Source organism: Megalobrama amblycephala, linkage group LG9, assembly GCF_018812025.1.
Source record: "Megalobrama amblycephala isolate DHTTF-2021 linkage group LG9, ASM1881202v1, whole genome shotgun sequence".
Classification (NCBI taxonomy): Eukaryota; Metazoa; Chordata; class Actinopteri; order Cypriniformes; family Xenocyprididae; genus Megalobrama; species Megalobrama amblycephala.
The window spans coordinates 1,337,165-1,359,500 of NC_063052.1; the positions used below are offsets into that span (position 1 = coordinate 1,337,165).

Consider the following 22,336-nt stretch of genomic DNA (forward strand, 5'->3'; position numbering starts at 1 on the left):
GGCAGCTAGCGGATAGTGAGGAGATGTTTGCTGTATGTGACAAAAAATGTTTTGGCCTAAAAACGCGTGACATCGCTTAGAGCACCTTTATGACAAGCGAATTGAGCTTCGATGTATTTCCTCCTCAAAATATCCAAATATTATCGTAGCTTTAATCTTAATGTATTGAACCCAAACTCAAAATATCTATTTTAAGTTCTCCAAAAACAAAAACCTTCATAGATATTTTCATTTGCACAGTGAAATTCAATAGTCTGAGAGGAGCCCATGCGGTAAGCTGAAGTCGCAGCGGGAGAGACCCGCAATAAATACTTGTAAGTTGATTGACAAGGCTCGTTATCTCTCCCCCTGCCGTCGTCTGCAGCTCAACTTCTGTTTCTCATTTGGGATAGAAAGTGTTGAGCGCTGCAGAGTCTCGGAGGACCCACAGTCAGACTCACCCGCTCAGACACTTTGAACCCCGGGCCGTTCAGGTCACAACGACTTACCGGCCAGCGGGTTTTTTTTGTTTTATGTGATGTTATGAAGATCTTGAGCGCTTTGAGCTGTTCGTGTCGTTGGAAAACAAGATTTTAACTGGAATATATTCTAATCGTTTTATTGAACAATATTTGCTGGACTTTAAGAGGATGGAGTTGAGGAAAATTGTGCCAAACCTGCTTGTCCTGTATGTTGCGTTTGGCCACTTCTCCAAATCATCGGAAATTAAAGGTGGGCTTTTATTTAGATCATAGTTTATCTTAAAATGTAATACAAACACTAATTTGTGTGGGTTTTTTCCATTGGATTGTAATGCTGCTGTTTTTTCCCCTTAAGTTCACTGTTAAAATTGCAATTGATGCACTTTCAGTAAACTGGGTGCTCTCACATTCTTGGTGACATAAAGTGTTCAGCTGGTTAGTTGCACTGTTAAACCGTTAATTCCTAATTCAGAACGGTTCTTTATTGTCTCACATAATGCTTCCCCCCTAGTGCTCAGACAATGCACCCAAACAAGTGGAAGCTGTTACCCAGTACAAACTCTGATTGTATAGTGAACTTTTTATTGAGGGGCAACATTTGCCCCCTATAATTGATTTTCATGGGCTTTCTTTGTCTCTGTGGCTTGTTTGTTCAAAAAACTCGTTGCAATTTTTTTGCATTTATTGCACATTGGATAAAATTGTCTATTAAATGCATTTAAATGTAAAATGCAATTATTAACAAAAAATCAACTCAGTTGAATAACCAATAATTGGTTGAAGGATATTTATGTAGAGAAAATATAGATAATACAATGAAGTCAAAAGAAGAAAGTGCCTCTTTGCATTGAAAAGCATGTACATATTCTACCAGTAGATTAGAGATGAGAAATAAAGGACCATAGGTAAAATCTGAGAGACAGAGCCAACTTAAGTTAAGTTTGTGGCACAAGTTTGGGTCAGAATTATATGACATGTGGATTAGGAGGATTAAATATGAACTCAAAGATTAAAATTCATCATCTCAAAAAGCTCTTTGTGTTTACATGCGAGTTAGAATGTGCTTATGAATGAAACTGTACATGTTTGCACAAATGGAGCATGAGAGTTGGGCTGTAGACGTGTATCATCACAAAGAGAAATGTTCAGGAAAGATGACTAGATTTTATCAGATGGTGGCACTTACATATTTTCCAATTTCTTCAGTGTTGTCTGTACAGCCTGTAAAGTTGCATCATTATTTGGATAGATCATTAATTTGCATGTCAGTCTGTTATTTTGGTTTCAGCAATTCCAAGCATAAATGTTTTTGTGCACTCATAAATGACTGTCCAAAAGATTTTTGTTGGTCAGATGCCACTTACATCTTGGCCAGTTATACTCAATCTTATACAAGTGGTTATTTATGTGCACAAAAATGTTTTTTCATTCATTATTTACACATGTAAATATTAAGCATGTATATATATATATATATATATATATATATATATATTTTTTTTTTAAATATTTTATTTAATAATAGACACTCAAAAAAAAAAAAAAAAAAAAAAAAAAAAACAGACATACATAAACATTTAGGCCTAAATTGCACATATGGCAGTTTTTATATCAACTGATATAATTTTTATATGATATAATTTACTTTAATGATATTATGTGTCTATTTAAATTCATTGTTGAAATATAAACATTTAAATGGTTGCTGTTTTCATGACAGATTTATTCAAACATACATTAAAGGGATAGTTCACCCAAAAATGAAAATTTGATGTTTATCTGCTTACCCCCAGAGCATCCAAGATGTAGGTGTCTTTGTTTCTTCAGTAGATCACAAATGATGATTTTTAACTGCAACCGCTGCCGTCTGTCAGTGGTATAATGCAAGTCAGCGGGAACTTGGACTATAAGAGTAAATAAAACACGACAGACAAATCCAAATTAAACCCTGCGGCTCGTGACGACACATTGATGTCTTAAGACATGAAACGATCGGTTTGTGCGAGAAACCGAACAGTATTTATATCATTTTTTACCTCTAATACACCACAACGGCAGTGATGTCTCGCGCATATACTTCAATGAGCGCGAGACATCCCTGCCGTTGTCAGAACATGATCAGACCTCACGAATCGAGTGATGAATGCCGTTGGACATAGTGGTGTATTAGAGGTAAAAAATGATATAAATACTGTTCGGTTTCGATCGTTTAGTGTCTTAAGACATTAATGTGTTGTCACAAGCCGCAGGGTTTGATTTGGATTTGTCTGTCGTGTTTTATTTACTCTTATAGTCCAAGTTCCCGCTGACTTGCATTATACCACTGACAGACGGCAGCGGTTGCAGTTAAAAATCATCATTTGTGTTCTACTGAAGAAACAAAGACACCTACATCTTGGATGCTCTGGGGGTAAGCAGATAAACATCAAATTTTCATTTTTGGGTGAACTATCCCTTTAAAGAGGACCTAAAACTAAAGAGGACCAACTTTCCTTAGCATGTAATGTTGCTGTCTGAGCATGAAAAAGGTCTGCAAATTTAAAAAAGTCCACTTCAGAGGCGTTATAGTGTGTTACTCAGTTATGGTCATAAGAATCATGACATTTTCGAAACACGCTCACTCAAAGCTGTTGACCAATCACAACACACTGATCCAGCCAACCAATCAGAGCACATTGCGCTTTTCGGAAGGAGGGGCTTCATAGAGGCAGAAACTAAACAAAGCTTTACTGACAGATTGGGAAGAGAGGTGCTGCAACAATGTAAATTATGTGAAAAATAATGTTTTTTTTTTTCTCATGTTTTTTTAATTCAAACATGAAAACCTGTTCTAGTAGACCCCAAAAACAGAATCAAGCCTTTTTTTAAAAAAAAGAGCATAATATGGTCTGTTTAAATAATAAAGTTAACAGGTTAAGTAAAAATATAATGAATGTTATATATTTAACAAAATGCTTTTAAAATCTGTCCTGTCTCTCTCTTAGTGATTAATATTTTGGAGCTCCATGATGTACGTCAGACAGCTGCAGCTATAGAGAATCTGTCTGGAGCTCTGCAGACAGTGGGAGATCTGTACATCACCTCCACCTTCATGCTGCCACCCAAACTCGGCGGCGTTTTGTTCGGACTTTATGATAAAGAGGACAACAAGAAGTACCTGGAGATTGCTGCTGTAGGCAAGATCAACAAATGTACGTGCTTTTTCCATGTTATACTTTTGCAAACATTCCCACAAATGTAATTTGTATTTCAATAGGTTCTCAATAGTTTAATTAAGTCTATGTTTATGATTCCTGTCTTTGGAAAAATTAATTCTCCTTTCTCTTCTCAGTACTGGTGCGATACTTGCGCTCTGATGGAAAAGCTCATGCTGTTAATTTACAAAATCCTGTCCTCGCTGAAGGACGCACCCAATCACTTATTCTCAGAATGGGAGGACTTAGACGGAGTCACATAAACCTAGAGCTTTATGTAAACTGCCGTTTGGTCGACTCTGCTCAGGGCCTCCCTTCCTTTGTCGGGCTTCCATCAGAGGCAGAATCTGTGGATGTTCGCACCGGACAGAAGTCTTATGCCAGGATACAGGTGATTAATTTAGGTCAACAATTAATGAACATTTTTGTCTTGTTTTGCAGTCAGTGTGAATCAAAGTAACTGTACAGCAAATTTGAAGGTAAAACTTGACAATTTCGTCATGTACTCACTGGCATGCTGTTCCAAACCCATAAGACTTTTTTCATCTTTGAAACATGAATGAAGATATTTTTAATAAAACCTGAGTTCTGTCCCTCCAAGTCCATCCAAGTAGTGACTCATAGTGTCTTTTTTTGCTTTTTAATGCATGAAAATGGAGTGAAAGGATGAGAGGATAAAAATGTCTTAATTTGTTTCAAAGATGAATGAAAGTGACATTGGGACGACATGTCATGAGGGCGAGTAATTAATGACAGAATTTTAATTTTTTGGTGAACTTAAACTTTAAAGTAGTTGCACATCTGATAAATGATATTTTAAATTGTGTGGTTTGTACTTTTTAAGTGACATAAATGATTAGTTCACTTTAAAATGAAAATTACCCGAAGCTTTACCAAAGTCCCTTACAAGGCATTTCACTCGGCGGCCATCTTTGAAACGCCTCTCGGGCATCCATGCAGCTCCTATCTCTTTGAATGGGGAAACATCAAATTCTCCAAAACTGTTCGCCAATCTTACGATTAAATTTCATGTTTGAAATCACAAATGAAATCTAACAACAACCGGCTCATAAATTTAGTTTCTAAACGCTCGAATCATGACAAAAAAACACGGTATTTTTCAGGCTGGATCAAGCTCTTGCGAAACGCGCGTCTCTTCGGAGGCGCGCGTCTGACTGTTTCTATAGAAACCGGTGATTCTAACGGCCGCTGAAGTGACGCGATGACTTTACCAGTCGGCGATTGGTATTATTTAGAAGGCGGGACTTATTCCGCCATATTGCGCGTTACACTTTCTACCATTCAAAACAATACGAGTGACATGTCTTGTGTTATTCTCACCCTCAAGCCATCCTAGGTGTATATGACTTTCTTCTTTCTGATAAACACTATCGGAGTTATATTAATAAATATTTATAATATATAATGGCAGTGAACAAGTATGAAGCTCAAGAAAGTGCATCCATCCATTATAAACGTACCCCACGCGGTTCTTGGGGGTTAATAAAGGCCTTTTGAAGCGAAGCGATGCGTTTGTGTAAGAAAAAAATATATTTATCATAAAATATACTTTTTTCATAAGTTGAATATGGAAGGTGTAGGACGTAGTGTAAGCGTTTTGAACTGCGAGAGATTTACACTTTCTTTGTAAGTTGAATACGGAAGGCGCTCTGGCGGAAGCTAGATATTTTACTTTATATCTTGTTAAATATGGATATTTTTTCTTACACAAACGATTGCTTCCCTTCAGAAGGCCTTTATTAACCCCCCGAAGCCGTGTGGAGTACGTTTATGATGGATGGATGCACTTTCTTGAACTTCATACACGTTGGTCCTGTTTACTGCCATTATAAAGCTTGGATGCGTCAGGATATTTATTAATATAACTCTGATTGAATTCATCAGAAAGAACAAAGTCATATACACCTAGGATGGCTTGAGGGTGAGTAAATCTTGGGGTCATTTTCATTTTAAAGTGAACTAAACCTTTAAATATGGCTCTGATGACTATTTTATAAATTTTCCTGTGTGCACAGGAGTGAAGGTCAGTTTGTAAAAACAGTGAAGTCTGGAAGAAGAGGGATAAGGATACGTGAAAAAATATGTTAGTATTGAGCATGTTTCCTATATGTACTTTATATATTTTAGGGCTCAGTAGAGTCTGTCAAACTGGCTCTTGGAGGCTCTCTGGCTACAGCTGGACTCCTCATTGACTGTCCATTTCAAGGAGATACAGCTATAAATAATGCAGGTAAGTACTTCTTACAGCATCAGAGGTGTGATTGAGGTGCTTACAAGACATTTTGAAAAATACGCAATTTACAGCAGAGTACACTGGGCACTATGTCCAACAATGCACTCAATTCATCCTTTCATTTCCAGTGTGACAAATAAACTATAAATAATATAACCACCTATCTTTATTTGATTGGACTAAATGTGAACACATTTTTGAACAAATTTGAATTTAAAATCCACAACTGATTAAAAAAATAATTATTAAACATCCATGTAATAATGTGACAGCACTATAGTATGCCACTGTTTGTCAGACATTTATCAATACATACTGTAATGTTTTTCACAGACTATTATAGTAGGCAGTATACAGTGAACCCAGCACAGTATACTGGGAGCAGTAGGCTAGTATTCCTTTGTCATGACATCATACTGCCCTCTTGTGGCAATGTTGAAATTATGCCCATATTATATTCATGAACTTTTGAAAAAAAGGTAGAGAATGTGATATACACTACTGTTCAAAAGTTTGGTGTCAGTAAGATTTTTTTGTTGTTGTTTACTATTTTATCTCAAAAGTGTCAGTAAAGGCATTTATAGTGTTAAATTTAAAATAAATGCTGCTCTTTTAAACTTTCTATTCATCAAAGAATCCTAAAAAATGTAAACAGTTTCCACAAAAAAATATTAAGCAGCACAACATTTTTAACATTGATAATAATAAGCTGAAAATTCAGCTTTAACATCACAGGAATAAATTATATTTTAAAATATATTCAAATGGAAAACGGTTATTTTAAATTTCACAATATTAGGCTACTCTTTTTACTTTCATTTTGTAAACATAAGATAAATGCATAACATTTTTTTAAAAATCATTTCAAAATAGCATAATAGCAATAAAAAAATACAATTAAAAAAATCTTAGACTCCAAAATATTTGTATGTATATTATTTTGTTTTAGAGCAAGACAATTTTTGAACAAGAAAATGTTGCTGTTATTTCTTTACAGTAACCAGTGACATTAACGCCATCCTTGGTAAATATCAAATATTATTATATATTGTAATCATGTGAATGTACTATCACAATTGATTTATCTCTATGCCTGCAATGATTTTCTGTGATAATAAAAAGACCCTCTCGTATGGCCAGGTGATCACACCAAGGCTCTGATTGGACAGCTGATAATCTTTAACCAGATCATGGGAGAGCTGAGAGAGGATATCAGAGAACAGGTAAAATATTACACATTTCTGTTTTTTATTGGGATTTTATAAAATTAAATCCTCTCTTCTTTTCTGTGTTTTCAGACAAAAGAGATGTCTCTCATCAGAAACACCATACTTGAATGTCAAGTGTGTGGTAAGTGATGGAGAAAGAATGTGAACAGGATAATGGCAGGTCAGGTTTTGATAATGTCTGAAGACTGTCATGGTATTCACCTTATTTTTCAACTTGGAAGCAAACTGTTTTCTGTGAATGTGTGAGACTTCCGATTCATTAACCGCTATAGGGAAATAAATAGAAGAATAACAAAATACAGTGAATGGTAAAACTATTTGCACTACAAACCAATATGTTTATAATTATGACAATACATTAAAATAATATGGTAAGAAATACCAGTTTGCAATATCAAGCAGCATAATAAACTGTTTGGTACAGCTAATAATAACTGGAAGCGGATGACACCAGAAGATAGAGACATTAAATTTACAAATGGCCGCTCTTTCATGAAAAATAAGATGGATAGAGGTAATCTGTATGTTGCTCTCTCTTTATCAGGATTCCATGAGCCTCAGTCACGGTGTCATCCTAACCCCTGCTTTAACGGTGTAAGCTGCATGGAGAGAATGACGTACCCAGGATATCAGTGTGGCCCCTGCCCAGAGGGCATGACAGGCAACGGAACACACTGCCAGGACATTGATGAGGTTCCTGCAAAGACTGCATAGCTTATTATTATAATTATTATTACAATTTTCACATCTAAGGTGTACATTTTCAAAACTCTTACAAAAATCCAAACTGATCACACTTGTAACACAGCTAGTCATTCTTTCAAAACTTGATATCAAGCTTTCATTCTAGTTGTACATATTTTCATTCTACATAATCACTGTTTCAAAACACAAGATCATTGTGATATTTAAAGGTGCCCTAGAATTAAAAATTGAATTTACCTTGGCATAGATGAATAACAAGAGTTCAGTACATGGAAATGACATACAGTGAGTCTCAAACACCATTGTTTCCTCCTTCTTATATAAATCTCATTTGTTTAAAAGACCTTCGAAGAACAGGCGAATCTCAACATAACACTGACTGTTACGTAACAGTCGGGATCATTAATATGTACGCCCCTAATATTTGCATATGCCAGCTCATGTTCAAGGCAATGCACAAGGGCAGGACGTCTGGAGCTGCACAGCTGAATCATCAGACTAGGTAAGCAAGCAAGGGCAATAGCGAAAAATGGCAGATGGAGTGATAATAACTGACATGATCCATGATATCATGATATTTTTAGTGATATTTGTAAATTGTCTTTCTAAATGTTTTGTTAGCATGTTGCTAATGTACTGTTAAATGTGGTTAAAGTTACCATCGTTTCTTACTGTATTCACGGAGACAAGACTCATTATTTTCATTTTTTAAATATAAATATATAATTCATAAACACAACCTCATTCTTTATAAATCTCTCCAACAGTGTGTAATGTTAGCTTTAGCCACGGAGCATACTATCAAACTCATTCAGAATCAAATGTAAACATCCAAATAAATACTGTACTTACGTGATTAGACATGCAGTATGCATGACGAACACTTTGTAAAGATCCATTTTGAGGGTTATATTAGCTGTGTGAACTTTGTTTATGCTGTTTAGGGCAAGCGCAAGCTCTGGAGGCAGGGAGCACGAGAATTTAAAGGGGCCGCAACCTGAATCGGCGCATATTTAATGATGCCCCAAAATAGGCAGTTAAAAAAATGAATAAAAAAAAATCTATGGGGTATTTTGAGCTGAAACTTCACAGACACATTCAGGGTACACCTTAGACTTACATTACATCTTTTGAAAACACGTTCTACGGCACCTTTATTGAGAACATTTGGTTTAATCATCGAAACAGAAGAGTATGTTCTTCTTTCAGTTTAGTACTTTTAACAATCAGTTAATTCAATAGCAAACAATGCAAGACACATGTTTCAAATCACCGTTGTTGCTGAAATAATTACACAGGCTACAGATGCCACAATACACTTACATTACCTAAATTACATAATTTACACAAAATCCATAATGTTTGTAATGTTATCTATTCAGTGTGTTATCAAATGGTGTAAAGTATGACACAGTCATGATGTTTTGTGTAGAACAGTGTTTGCTGCCAATACAGTAAATTATCTCACTGTATATGACTGAATCTATACTATAGTTGATCTTTACAGATGAAGAGTGAGTTACAGTAATGTGGCAGTCTCTATCAAAGTAATCTGTTTTTACAATATCACATGGCATACTATAATGTAAAACGATGCCATCTGTCTCCCATCTTCTGATGTATCTCTGATCAATCTGAAGTTATAGTCAATGACTGTTTCTTTTCCCTTACTCTGTCCTGCTCTGTGTTCACAAATTTCAAATCCCTCTGTATCTGTATCTGTATGTGTATCTCTCTCTCTCTCTCTCACACACACACACACACACACACACACACACACACACACACATACATTCGTTGTTTTAGATTTTCAAAAAAAGTAATTCTGTATGATTTATAAGCAGTTTTCCTCATGGGGATCAAAAAAATGCCCAAACAAGGTCTAAAATTGCCATCCTTGTTAGGACATTTAGTTCACAACGCAGTGTTTACAAGGACCACACAGACACACACTTTGAAAATTGTGGTCATCATCTAAGATAAATTGCATATAATTCATTACATTTGATTATCCATATCGGAAATTGCAAATAAGTTCTATAGAAACTATACCTATAGAATCTGTATCTATAGAAATCTATAGGTGTACCAAATGATTAATTGATTAACCATTAAGCTCAGTTGGATTAGATAATAGACAAATGTATTAAACTGAACGAAAAGAGATGCAAATCAAAAGTTTGATATTAATAGCATTATGAAAGGCAACTGTGAATGAAACATTTATTTTGTGTAGTGATAAGAATATTTTGTGATTTTGTGTATTGTACTAACACAATTGAAAATATGCTGAAATGTTTGAAAAAAAGTGCATTTTTGATGATCTGTTGTGATATTAGTACTAAGAGTTTTGAAAATTTACCAGTTGCTTGTGAAAATTGCACCCAAGCAATTAAAAAAAAAACTGTGTTTGCCCGAGTCATACCCTCGTGAAAAAGTACACTTTAGCATAATTTTAAAAAGAGTATTTATTACCGAAATAATATACTTAAAAAAAAATAAAAAATAAATAAATAATATATATATATATATATATATATATATATATATATATATATATATATATATATATATATATATATATATAGATTATATGAAGATTTCAGATGCAAAAAGCTCTCAAGTCCAACTGACATTTTTCTTTTAAATTAGCTTCTTTTTTTTCAGGCTCCTATGTTTAGATTCAGTAATTTCACTTTAATGGCAATGTTTATTAATCAGTTATTGAAATGCCTTATTTTCAAAAATGTCACTTTAGTCAATTCAGTGTCATTTAACAAATTTGTTTGTCTTTTGCTGCAAAACCAGCTAAGTCCATGTGTGCATTTTTGCAAAAATCTCTTAAGTCCACCTCTTTGGACAAGACAAAATAAACAGTTGCAAAATCACTAAAGATAAAGTTATGCCCATTTCTGTCAGAGTTACAGCAGCACACGAATCACTGTTGCGTTTACATGCTACTCTTGAAATCCTGTCATTGCCACTGTAACGATTTTCTTTAGCCTCAGAACGAAAGAATTGTGAGGTTGATGATGTTTCCTTTTGCCAGTAACTGAAACTACCACAGGTTCATCCATTTCATCATACTCTTCCATCTTGTTTAGTTAAAAATCTCTTTAAACTGAATAAAAACTTTCAGCTCGACAACCGAAAGCTGGCTCAAACGCACTTATCCATTCATTGTGATTCATCTTGTAATCATATGATTCGATTTGCATCTTCTGATTGGTTCTGTGAACTTTTACTGGCAAAGGGAAGTGGTTTCTGTGGTAGAGGTTTCTGCCAACGAACCAGTATTTCGAACCGAACTGAGGCTGGGATTTCGCGATTTTTGATGAACGTATACTATGTGCTGAGAGCATTCACTCAATATTGTTATCTCATTTTTGACAGAGGTGGCGTTTAGCAGCTTCTGCATCTGAAGTCTTCAGATATAGATATATAAACCAAAACACATATTATAAACATAGTATATGAACTTTAAGTGTAACAGACTACATTCAATAGATTTAAATAGACTACTAGTTCTTTTTCACAAAAGTATCTGACCAGAATACTATAGAGGCTTGGGGTTGGATCTTTTGACTTGGGCCAGTAAGCAAGCAGCTAGCAACTATATAGCCATACTCATGACATCTTAGCAAAGCATATTGATATAGACTGTGCTGCAGCAGAAAATGGAAGTTGCAGTTAGAACATAAGTTCCATTTTTGCCGTACATTTCTTTTTTCTCTCAATATCTCTTTTTGTTATAGTGTACTGCTCAGCCCTGTTTCTCTGCAGAGTTGTGTGTGAACACAGCTAAAGGCTTCACCTGTGAGTCCTGTCCCATAGGATTCAGTGGTCCAACACTCAGTGGAGTTGGTTTTGAGTTTGCCAAAAGCCACAAGCAGGTAAAAATGTGTCAAAATTTTTGTAATTGTGTCAATTACAACCAACAATAATACGGATAACAAAATCACAATGTAAAGATATTAGCATATTCAGGCCTCAGAATTATTAATTTCATTGAGCAGACTTTATGTCTGTGATTAGCTTAACCATTTAACTTTTTCTTAGTGTGAAAAGGCTTTTACAGTGTGAATGTTGTTTATTTTTTTCAGGAATGTGTTGATATTGATGAGTGTGCTGAGTACTCCAGTGCCTGTGTTCCCAACTCAGTCTGTATAAATACTGTGGTGAGTAAACTGTCAAAATTTGCACTTTAAATAAATTATCACCAGAATTGGCAAGTCAAACAGAGCAGCCATAAGTGATGAAACACGAACGTACCACTACCAAACTGAATGCTCTCTTTTCATAGGGATCGTTCAAGTGTGGCCAGTGTAAAGCAGGGTTTGTGGGTAATCAGACTGCAGGCTGTTTTGCAAGGCGGACGTGTGAAACTCTGGGCTATAGCCCCTGTGATGTAAATGCACACTGTGTGATGGGCCGCAGTAGTGACATTTCCTGCTTGGTGAGAATCTTGAATCCAAAATCTTCATTTGTTATTGAAGCACATGCAGCTCTTAAGTGTGAAGACTGATACTTTAATGTTTTGGATTACTTATTTTGTTCTTACATCTAAAAAATCCAGAATTGTTCAAATGGCTGATCCTTCTCTCCATTTTGTGTCCCGCAGTGTAACGTTGGCTGGGCAGGTAATGGGAACATTTGTGGTCCAGACTCAGACATTGATGGTTACCCTGATGAGCCTCTTCCATGCATTGACAACGACAAACACTGCAGAGCGGTACATACTCATTCAATAAGAATAAACTGGACCCACTGATAGTTATTTTAATTGCACATCTGCCTTGTTTGATCACCCAGTTCACTAAGAATTTTGCATCAGCAGACAAACATTAATTTTGTGCTGAACAAAATTTTCATGCCGTATTGCACAGGCCGGTTCAGCATGACTCAATCCAGGCACCTGAATCAGCTCTTTAAAATACTAAAAAAAATACTGGTTAGAACGCTCTTCTTCATCAGTTGATGAATTACTACCATCTTTATTAATACAAGGTGCACAAACATCTTGTTTAAGGGTCAATAACGTGACGGGTCATTTTTTGTCCATAGGCCTTAATAATAATAAAAAACAAAGATATGACATCCAAAGTATGTAAGGTAGTACAACTAGATCTCTTTTAATGAATCTCAAAGGTTTTAATTACATTTTGCTACATATAAAGGTATTTTAAAGATTTTGAAGTGTCAAAAAAAGGTCATTCGGTTTAACCGTCCAAAGGCCAATATAGCCATTTAATTTGTGATTAAAATATCTAAAAATGTAATAAATGTATATAGATTGTATAGCATCATATATTAACATAGTGAAAAATGGTATTAAAAGTATATGTAGAAGTCGTTGCTTTGATATGAGAAAGAATGTCCAGAAAAATGAATTTTTTAATGTCATTCGGAGTAACCAATATAAAGAGACCATTTTAGATCAAGTCATGTGGTCAGAATTATGTAACAGGACCACATGGTTGTGAAGCAAAGTAACTAACTCTCTTATAACTATTTGAAAAATTCATGTTTTCACTTGCTCATACGCATGTCCCGAAACATCAGGTCATTTGGTACAACCACTATAAAACATGGAAAATGTTGTAATATTTTAAAATCTTGTACTAAATATAAAATGTTTGATTGTCCATTTGCTATTTAGCTAGGAAGCTAACTAGCTAGATATCAGCCTGTTTAGCATTGTTTGAAAATATGGTCATTCAGTATAACCAAAAGTGTTTTTTGGTGACAAATTTTGTCCACATTGTAAAAAATGACAAAAGCAGTGTTGATTATAAATGATTATAAAAAACACATAATCTCTTTGTTAACACTTAATGAATCTTCAAATTTAATTATATCTCCATTATTTATTTATTTAATTTTTTCACTTTTAAAAACCTTATTCGTCAATGACCCTTAAACAAAATTACGTTGGCCATCTGAGTATTACTTGATTGCATCGCAACACCAGTTCAAATAGCACCTGGTTAAATTAGATTGTGGGTAGTTAGTGAATGCGAAGCAGGTTTTAGCACTAAAAAACCCCACAACTGTATTGAATTTGCCATATTTTGTCCACTTCATTGTTTGCAAACCTTTGAATAGTTTTCTGCTTAACTGATGACAGTTTTTCTTTAGCAAAACATATATTTTCATCTCTGTTGTGATTTCTTAATCATGCTTTTGGTATATGTATATTAAAAATTTGAATATTATCCCTGTGCAGGATAACTGTGTGAATACCCCAAACTCTGGGCAAGAAGATACAGATGGAGATGGGATTGGTGATCAGTGTGACGAGGATGCAGATGGAGATGGAATTAAAAATGTTGAGGTTTCTGATCAAGTGGCTAAGAATTGTTTAAATATTAAGCAATAATTGGACACCACACTGTTTTCATATGGGCTGATGGCCTGATGTTTATTTTTCAATATTTTGAAGCAAGTTGTCTGTGGGACAGATCCTAAGCAGTAGCTATTCTAATTTGGCATGTTTCCAGGACAACTGTCGTCTGGTGCCCAATAAGGACCAGCAGAACTCTGACACAGATTCCTATGGCGATGCTTGCGACAACTGCCCTAATGTTCCCAATGGAGATCAGCTTGATACTGATGGCAATGGCAAAGGAGATATCTGTGACAATGATATTGATGGAGATGGTACTGGCCTATTCACTTTTAACTGTTTTGTAGTTTTACAGCATTGTACCACATCATCTATTCTCACCACTGTATTCTTTTCACAGGCATCCCTAACATGTTGGATAACTGTCCTAAAATACCCAATCCCATGCAAACAGACCGAGATGGAGATGGTGTGGGTGACGCGTGTGACAGCTGTCCTGAGATCAACGATCCTTTGCAGGTTAGACAACGGGATCAATTTAATGGTAAAGGGAAGAGGGAGTACCATCCAGAGTTGAAGCTGAAGGTTCTTCATCCAGGTTGAGATGTCTAAAAAAGGCAGGCAGAGATACAGCTGGGATAGTCAGGCTGGAATCACATAAAAATCTCTATCATTTGTGTAGAATCATAGAAGTCGTGTACTTTTCTGATAGTGCCCACTGCCCAGTGAGGTTGTGTATATATCGATAAGAGTAGAGGTCCAAACACTGAACCTTGAGGCACTCCAGTTTTTTTAGGTTACCTGACAATTTTTTTTTGCATAAATCATTCTCATTGCTTTAATTTTAACACTGCTCATTCATTTGAGCAGAGTTAAATTAAAATGTTACATTTTCAATAGGCAAATTCCACAACATGACAACTTAAAGGGTTAGTTCACCCAAAATTGAAAATAATGTCATTAATTACTCATGTCGTTCTACACCCGTTAAGACCTTCGTTCATCTTCGGAACACAAATTAAGATATTTTGATTAAATTCGATGGCTCAGCGAGGCGTCTATTAGACAGCAATGCCATTGTAAACCTCAAGATCCATAAAGGTACTAAAAACATATTTAAAACAGTTCATACTTTTTGTGCACCAAAAAAACAAAATTACGACTTTTCAACAATATACTGATGAGCTGATTTCAAAACACTGCTGCTGAGCTTTACAGATTGGATCAGTGATTCTGAGCGCCAAAGTCACGTAATTTCAGCAGTTTAGCCGTTTGATAGGAGATCCAAATCACTGACTCGATTCGTAAAGCTCAGAAGCAGTGTTTTTTTTAAATCGGCCCATTACTATATTGTTGAGAAGCCATTACTTTGTTTTTTTGGCACACAAAAAGTATTCTCGTCGCTTTATAATATTAAGGTAGAACCACTCAAATTAACTGTTTTAAATATGTTTTTAGTACCTTTATGGATCTTGAGAGTTACAATGGCACTGCTGTCTTTAGAGGCCTCATTGAGTCATTGGATTTAATCAAAATATCTTAATTTGTGTTCTGAAGATGAACGAAGGTCTTACGGGTGTAGAACGACATGAGGGTGAGTAATAAATGACATTATTTTCATTTTTGGGTGAACTAACCCTTTAAACTTGAATCGTATTCCTAAAAATATAAAGATTCAAAATGAACATGTTCAATCTATTACTAGTTCAGAACTGTTGATAACTACAGATGCAGTAACTCATGTTAGCTAACAACTGCTGTTAACTAACAAGAGTTGAGCACTTGAATGACATCAGTTGTCAACATTTTTTCCATAATTATTAAAGAGTCATATAAATAATAAATAAAATGAAATTGGTTAGATTTTGTGAACAAATAGTGGCACTTGATCCAATGAAGGCAAAGGAGCAGGGACTATAACAACCCTGCTTTTCAAGCATGAATGCAATGATTAATTCTCATATTTTCCTTTTTTTTCTTTTTTCAGTCAGATATGGACAACGATTTGGTGGGAGATGTATGTGATACAAACAAGGACATGTAAGTACTTGTGTTGATAAATGTTTATTTTGCCCAAGAACAGGTAAAATGATTTTTACAGTTCTCTTAAAGTGTAATACTTAAGTTTGTTTCCTTTTGGTATAAGCCAGTTTCAATGATCTTTTGTGGTGTATTTCATTCCTCAGCAAAATCTGCTCATCAATCAGTGTTTATAGACCTAGTGTAAATGATTTTATGTGTGTAGGGATGGTGATGGATATCAGGACACGAGGGATAACTGTCCTGAAGTGCCCAACAGTTCTCAGCTGGACTCAGATAATGATGGCATTGGGGACGAATGTGATGATGATGATGATAACGACGGAATTCCAGATATCCTCCCTCCTGGCCCTGATAACTGCAGACTTGTTCCCAACCCCAGTCAAAAAGACTCTGATGGTCTGATTCTTAATTCTGTATTTGGAAAAGCATACTAGCATACTACTCTTACTGTTTCTGCAGTATAAATATAGTGCACAGTTTGTGAATTTTGGATGACCTACTATATTTGCCAGAATGCAGTAACAGAGCACATTGTAAGAAATACTGTGTCCCACAATGCAGTGTATTTGACTTGGCTTTCTATTTCCAGTGTGACAAAGGAACTCAAAGACTTTTCAGATTAAAAAATAATAATATGCAGTAACCAGTATACTAGTATTCTTTACAGGTCACATATATACTTATTGTCTTATTGACCCAGTCTAAAAATGAACATATTTGTTTTGTACCTTCTCTCCCGTCAGCCAATGGAGTTGGTGACATGTGTGAGACAGACTTTGACAATGATAAGGTGAATGACTTGTTGGATGCGTGCCCTGAAAGTGCAGAGGTCACTATGACAGATTTCAGGGCGTTCCAGACAGTCATCCTTGACCCTGAAGGAGATGCTCAGATCGACCCCAGCTGGGTGGTACTAAATCAGGTGAGCAATAATTACAAAAGATCATTTACATTAATAATAATTTTAGGCTTTTATTTTATTATAAAGTATTATAATAGTATTGAAGTATTATAAAACAACTTTTTAGGGCATGGAGATTGTGCAGACCATGAATAGTGACCCTGGTTTGGCTGTGGGTACGTACACTGAACAAAAAATATATGTAAGATTTACTTTAAAACAATTCAGAAATTGCTAGTAAATGTCACAAATAATTAAACAGAAATGGCAACTAACACATTGAATTAAACTTGAAATTTTGAAGTATAAAGACTGAAATATTATTTCTTATAAAAACATACAACTTTGATAAAATAATATTTTTTTCATTTACAATGTACATAAAACTCTTTCTCCTTTTTAATACAGACTCCATAAAATCACAGTTGGTGTTTTGTGACTTTTACCATTCATTTATTTCACTTCTAACAGATTGACATCTCTGTGTCTCAATGACTATTAACCTCTTTATTCTCTATTTAGGTTACACAGCATTTAATGGTGTTGATTTTGAAGGCACGATCCATGTGAACACGGCCACTGATGATGATTACGTGGGCTTCATCTTTGGCTATCAGGACTCTTCCAGCTTCTATGTGGTGATGTGGAAACAGACAGAACAGACATACTGGCAGAATTTACCCTTTAAAGCCTCAGCTCAGCCTGGACTACAGCTTAAGGTAAAGTAAATTTAAAATACGCATTAAGTGTACTATTAGTATACTTCTTTTAGACTAAAAAAATAAGAAGGTATACTTTAAGTCTACTTTTTATGTACTTCTCAGAAATATATTTTATGTACTAATCAGAAATATACTTAAAATTACACTTAATTGACATACTGACAGAAAAGTATATTTGGCTTATACTTGTACAGTACCTCTCTATTATTTGATCAAGATAAAAGTATTCTAAGTGTACTTGGCATGTAGTTGTGTTTACACTTTTGATTGAGTAGCCTATTGAATACTTTTTTCACATAGTTTTACATACTGTCTTAGAAATAAAAGTTCCTAATTCTGATAATGTAAATTTTTGTATAGTCCACTGGTAGTGTACATAGGAATTATTTACTTTAAATATACTTAAAGTTAAAGGTATATTTCAAGTTTAAAAATTAATACCTAAATAGGAACATAGTAGTATACTTAAAGTGCAAAAATAATATATAAATAGTAAACTTTAAGTATTATAAGTTCACTTAAAGATAACTTACAAGTATACTTGCAGTATAAAACTACTAATCTACTTTACTGAGAGTATACTTCAAAATGCACTTTCATAAACTAAGAAATGTGCTACAAGTACAGTATTTAACTATTAAACTCTCAGTATACCTATAAGTTCACTGGTAGTATAGTTGCAGTACAAACAAAAAACGTAGTTGTAAACTAGTTGTGTGCTCAAAGTTTACTACTGTTAAAGTATATTTAAAAGTATCACGTTCATTTGAGACATTGCATGAATACTCGCCAAGACAGATTTTTTGAACTACTGTAATTCTTTGAATATGTGTATATCGGGATCACGCGCTGTCTGAGACGTCTTTGTGAACGCGCTTTGGATCTGTCAGTCAGCGCTAGTAAGACTGTTTTGTTTACATCAGCATGAGTTTGAAAATCACATTTCATTTGTTCAGATTCATGCCATCGGGACATCGCTATGAATATTCACAAAGCTGGAATGCTGCGCTTTAAAATTATACCAAACTTGCTGAGAGGAAGCACCAGTCATAGAGAAGTGAGCAGAGAAATATGCCATTTTTCATGATCGAAGGAAAGGTACTCCTCTCAGAAAACGTACAAATAAAGATACTTTTAGATGTTTCATTGTTATTTGGAGCATTGGGATTGCTAGACGAGGGCTTAATGAACTCATTTTTGTGAAAACCTCAATTTAGACCATTTTTCACTTGTTTTGCCTGTAGCTCAAAATTATCCAGTGCGCATTCATTTTTTCTTTAATAATCTAAAATTCTGGTCTTACAAGATGTAATATAAGTCTAAGGTGTCCCCTGAATGTGTCTGTGAAGTTTCAGCTCAAAATACCCCATAGATTTTTTTAAATTAATTTTTTTAACTGCCTAGCTCCCTTTAACTCCCGAGCTCTCGACTCTATCATTGCATAAACAAAGTTCACACAGCTAATATAACCCTCAAAATGGATCTTTACAAAGTGTTCGTCATGCATACTGCATGCATACATCGGATTATGTGAGTTTTGTATTTATTTGGATGTTTACATTTGATTCTGAATGAGTTTGAGGCTATGCACCGTGGCTAACGGCTAATGCTACACTGTTGGAGAGATTTATAAAGAATGAATTATACAGACTGCAAGTGTTTAATAACGAAAATAACGACGGCTCTTGTCTCTGAATACAGTAAGAAATGATGGTAACTTTAACCACATTTAACAGTACATTAGCAACATGCTAACGAAACATTTAGAAAGACAATTTACAAATATCACTAAAAATATCATTTTTCGCTATTGTTCTTGCTTGCTTACCTAGTCTGTTGATTCAGCTGTGCAGATCCAGACGTTAATACTGGCTGCCCTTGTCTAATGCCTTGAACATGGGCTGGCATATGCAAATATTGGGGCCGTACATATTAATGATCCCGACTGTTACGTAACAGTCGGTGTTATGTTGAGATTCACCTGTTCTTCAGAGGTCTTTTAAATAAATGAGATTTATATAAGAAGGAGGAAACAATGGAGTTTGAGACTCACTGTATGTCATTTCATGTACTGAACTCTTGTTATTTAACTATGCCAAGATAAATTTTTAATTCTAGGGTACCTTTAATGTATCCTTGCTGATTTAAAAGTATTAATTTCTTTACAAATCTTACTAACTCTAAACTTTTGAAAAGTAGTGTATATATTCTTGTTTGAATGTATTTTACTAACATCACCCAGAAATTTCTCTTTCTCTTTTTACCTCACTCTTCCAGGCAGTGAAGTCTCGTACAGGCCCTGGTGAGTATCTGCGTAATGCCCTGTGGCACACAGGAGACACACCAGGGGAAGTTATTTTGCTTTGGAGGGACCCAAGAAATGTGGGTTGGAAGGACAGAACGTCCTATCGTTGGCACCTCGCTCACCGCCCACAGGTGGGCTACATAAGGTGAGAGCTAATCTGATTTATCTTGGGGAGATACACAAAACACACAAGTATATCTCTTACTATTTAAACTTGAAATACTTAGTTTTGTAGAGTCTGACTGGGTTCTCTATATCTATGGTACAGATTACGACTGTATGAAGGTACAGCCCTGGTGGCTGATTCAGGAGTCGTGATAGACACCACTATGAGAGGAGGGCGGTTGGGCGTCTTCTGCTTCTCCCAGGAGAATGTCATATGGTCTAATCTCGGCTATAGATGCAATGGTGAGTAACATGATGTGAGATGCATTCTGGAATCTCAGTATCTGAGGGTTTCAATCATTAGTTTCATAAAACAAAATTTAAAATCGAAATTGTAATATGGTTCAGTGTGCTGTGTGCTGAGAGGGCGTGCAGCTCAATACAGTGATTTAGTCTCAGAGTGACTGTTTTTTTTTTTTTCCTGGTATTTTGTACAGATTCTTTACCAGATGACTTTATGCTGTACCAAAAGCAGATGAATCTGAGGACATAAGCCTCAAGTTACATCCCCTCATCATGTCTACCTGTGTGTTTTTGTATATGTGTTTGTTCAGGTAGGAAGAGATAGTGATTAAAATTAGTTTTTTTATCATGTGAAATTTTGATGGGTAGAAATTTTGTCAATCAAAATTATACACTACACTGCACAAGTTTGCATTGCGCACCATCATGTATGCTTGAAATATGAGTGTGATATTTGTGTGCTGTTTGGATAAGAATCAGCAAAACTTAAACAGTTCACCCAAAAATGAAATTTCTGTCATTTATTACCCTCATGTCGTTCTAAACCCGTAAGACCTTCGTTCTTCTTTGGGACACAAATTAAGATATTTTTGATGAGATCCGAGAGTTTTTTTTTTTATCCCCCACTGCTTTCCATGGGGGATAAAAAAAAAGCTCATCAAAAATATCTTAATTTGTGTTCCAAAGATGAACGAAGGTCTTACGGGTTTGGAACGACATGAGGGTGAGTAATTAATGACAGAAATTTCATTTTTGAGTGAACAAACCCTTTAAAATACAAAGCTAATGGAATTAATGTCCTAAAGATTTAAAAGCAATTAAGCAATTTATATGGTTGTAAATTAATACAGGCAATAAATATGACAATACAAGTTGACTGTGAATATGGCAGCTTGCAAACATTGCTAATAAAAAAATCCTGATGTAGTTATACTACATTTACATACATTTAAAAATACACACAGTAGGGTTTTTATTAAAAAAAACCCATAATGTGTTATTAAATTCAGTGATTTGGTGCTTTTCTCATGGTTTTCCCTGTCATGTTTTTCATCCAAAAAGGTTGCGATAGTGAGGTTATTTTGTTAATTTCAGCACCATGGACAGGGATCTACTATGTATTTGTCATTCAGTGTGCTGCAAGAATTTAGTGAAGAAAATGAATAAGGAGATTTACAAACATGCATAACAGGTGAATTTGATTTATATTGATTGAATTATATTGATTGTATTGATTTAAAATACAATTCAAGGGTCAAGTTGTGCACATGTTGTGTGATATTTCAAATATTCATGTAAAAACAGAAATGAACTCCACAGTTAAAGATGTTATAAGAATAATTTAGAAAAATCCAGTTTTGCTGCCTGGCTTTTGCCTCGTTCTGTCATTCAGTGGATGCAGCAAAAACGAAAATAAAAGGCTGAATCTATTTGCAAGCTTCATAAAAACAAAACTCAGAATAAACACTTCTCAGGGTATCAGGAAAAAACACGGTAAACAGATAAATCTGACAAAGAACATGTCAAACACAGGGCTATAAATACACAGGCAAACCAATCAAAGAAAACAAGAAACAGGTGCAGAGAATCAACCAAAAAATGAATCACCATAGAAACAAATGCAAACACAGGAAACAGAACAGAGAACAGTGCAAAACCAACTCGTACACTGCGGCGCATTTCGAAGGCTGCGTCCTCCAGAGGTTGCATTTAAAAGCCATTAGATTGCAAAGTAAGAAAGAAATTACAGTATTTTACACCTCACAAG

The 22,336-nt window shown here is 35.0% G+C and overlaps 1 protein-coding gene across 2 annotated transcripts; it reads left to right on the forward strand.

The window, feature by feature from the left end:
- thbs3b (thrombospondin 3b) lies at positions 1 to 21,069 on the forward strand. 2 transcript variants are annotated; one of them, XM_048201115.1, is made up of 23 exons: positions 1 to 711; positions 3,446 to 3,652; positions 3,793 to 4,046; positions 5,804 to 5,906; positions 6,907 to 6,933; positions 7,050 to 7,132; positions 7,208 to 7,259; positions 7,683 to 7,831; positions 11,599 to 11,736; positions 11,947 to 12,021; positions 12,147 to 12,299; positions 12,465 to 12,575; positions 14,070 to 14,177; positions 14,344 to 14,503; positions 14,590 to 14,708; positions 16,177 to 16,229; positions 16,435 to 16,628; positions 16,976 to 17,154; positions 17,261 to 17,309; positions 17,656 to 17,852; positions 20,133 to 20,305; positions 20,429 to 20,568; positions 20,763 to 21,069. In XM_048201115.1, the coding sequence occupies exons 1-23, from the start codon at positions 630 to 632 to the stop codon at positions 20,816 to 20,818; spliced, it is 2,862 nt and encodes a 953-aa protein (XP_048057072.1). In that variant the 5' UTR covers positions 1 to 629; the 3' UTR covers positions 20,819 to 21,069. The 2 variants fall into 2 exon arrangements, 1 of the variants encoding a protein (XP_048057072.1); XR_007186314.1 differs by lacking the exons at positions 20,429 to 20,568; positions 20,763 to 21,069 and adding an exon at positions 18,812 to 18,953 and having other exon boundaries at positions 20,133 to 20,269.
- Positions 21,070 to 22,336: the final 1,267 nt, after the last annotated feature.

Bases quoted from the DNA above. Each gene is read 5' to 3' on its own strand.
- thbs3b (XM_048201115.1), top strand. From the start codon at position 630: ATGGAGTTGAGGAAAATTGTGCCAAACCTGCTTGTCCTGTATGTTGCG. The intron at 5,907-6,906 runs GTAAGTACTTCT...ATTTCTTTACAG, and splicing joins TACAGCTATAAATAATGCAG to TAACCAGTGACATTAACGCC. The intron at 17,853-20,132 runs GTAAAGTAAATT...TCACTCTTCCAG, and splicing joins AGCCTGGACTACAGCTTAAG to GCAGTGAAGTCTCGTACAGG.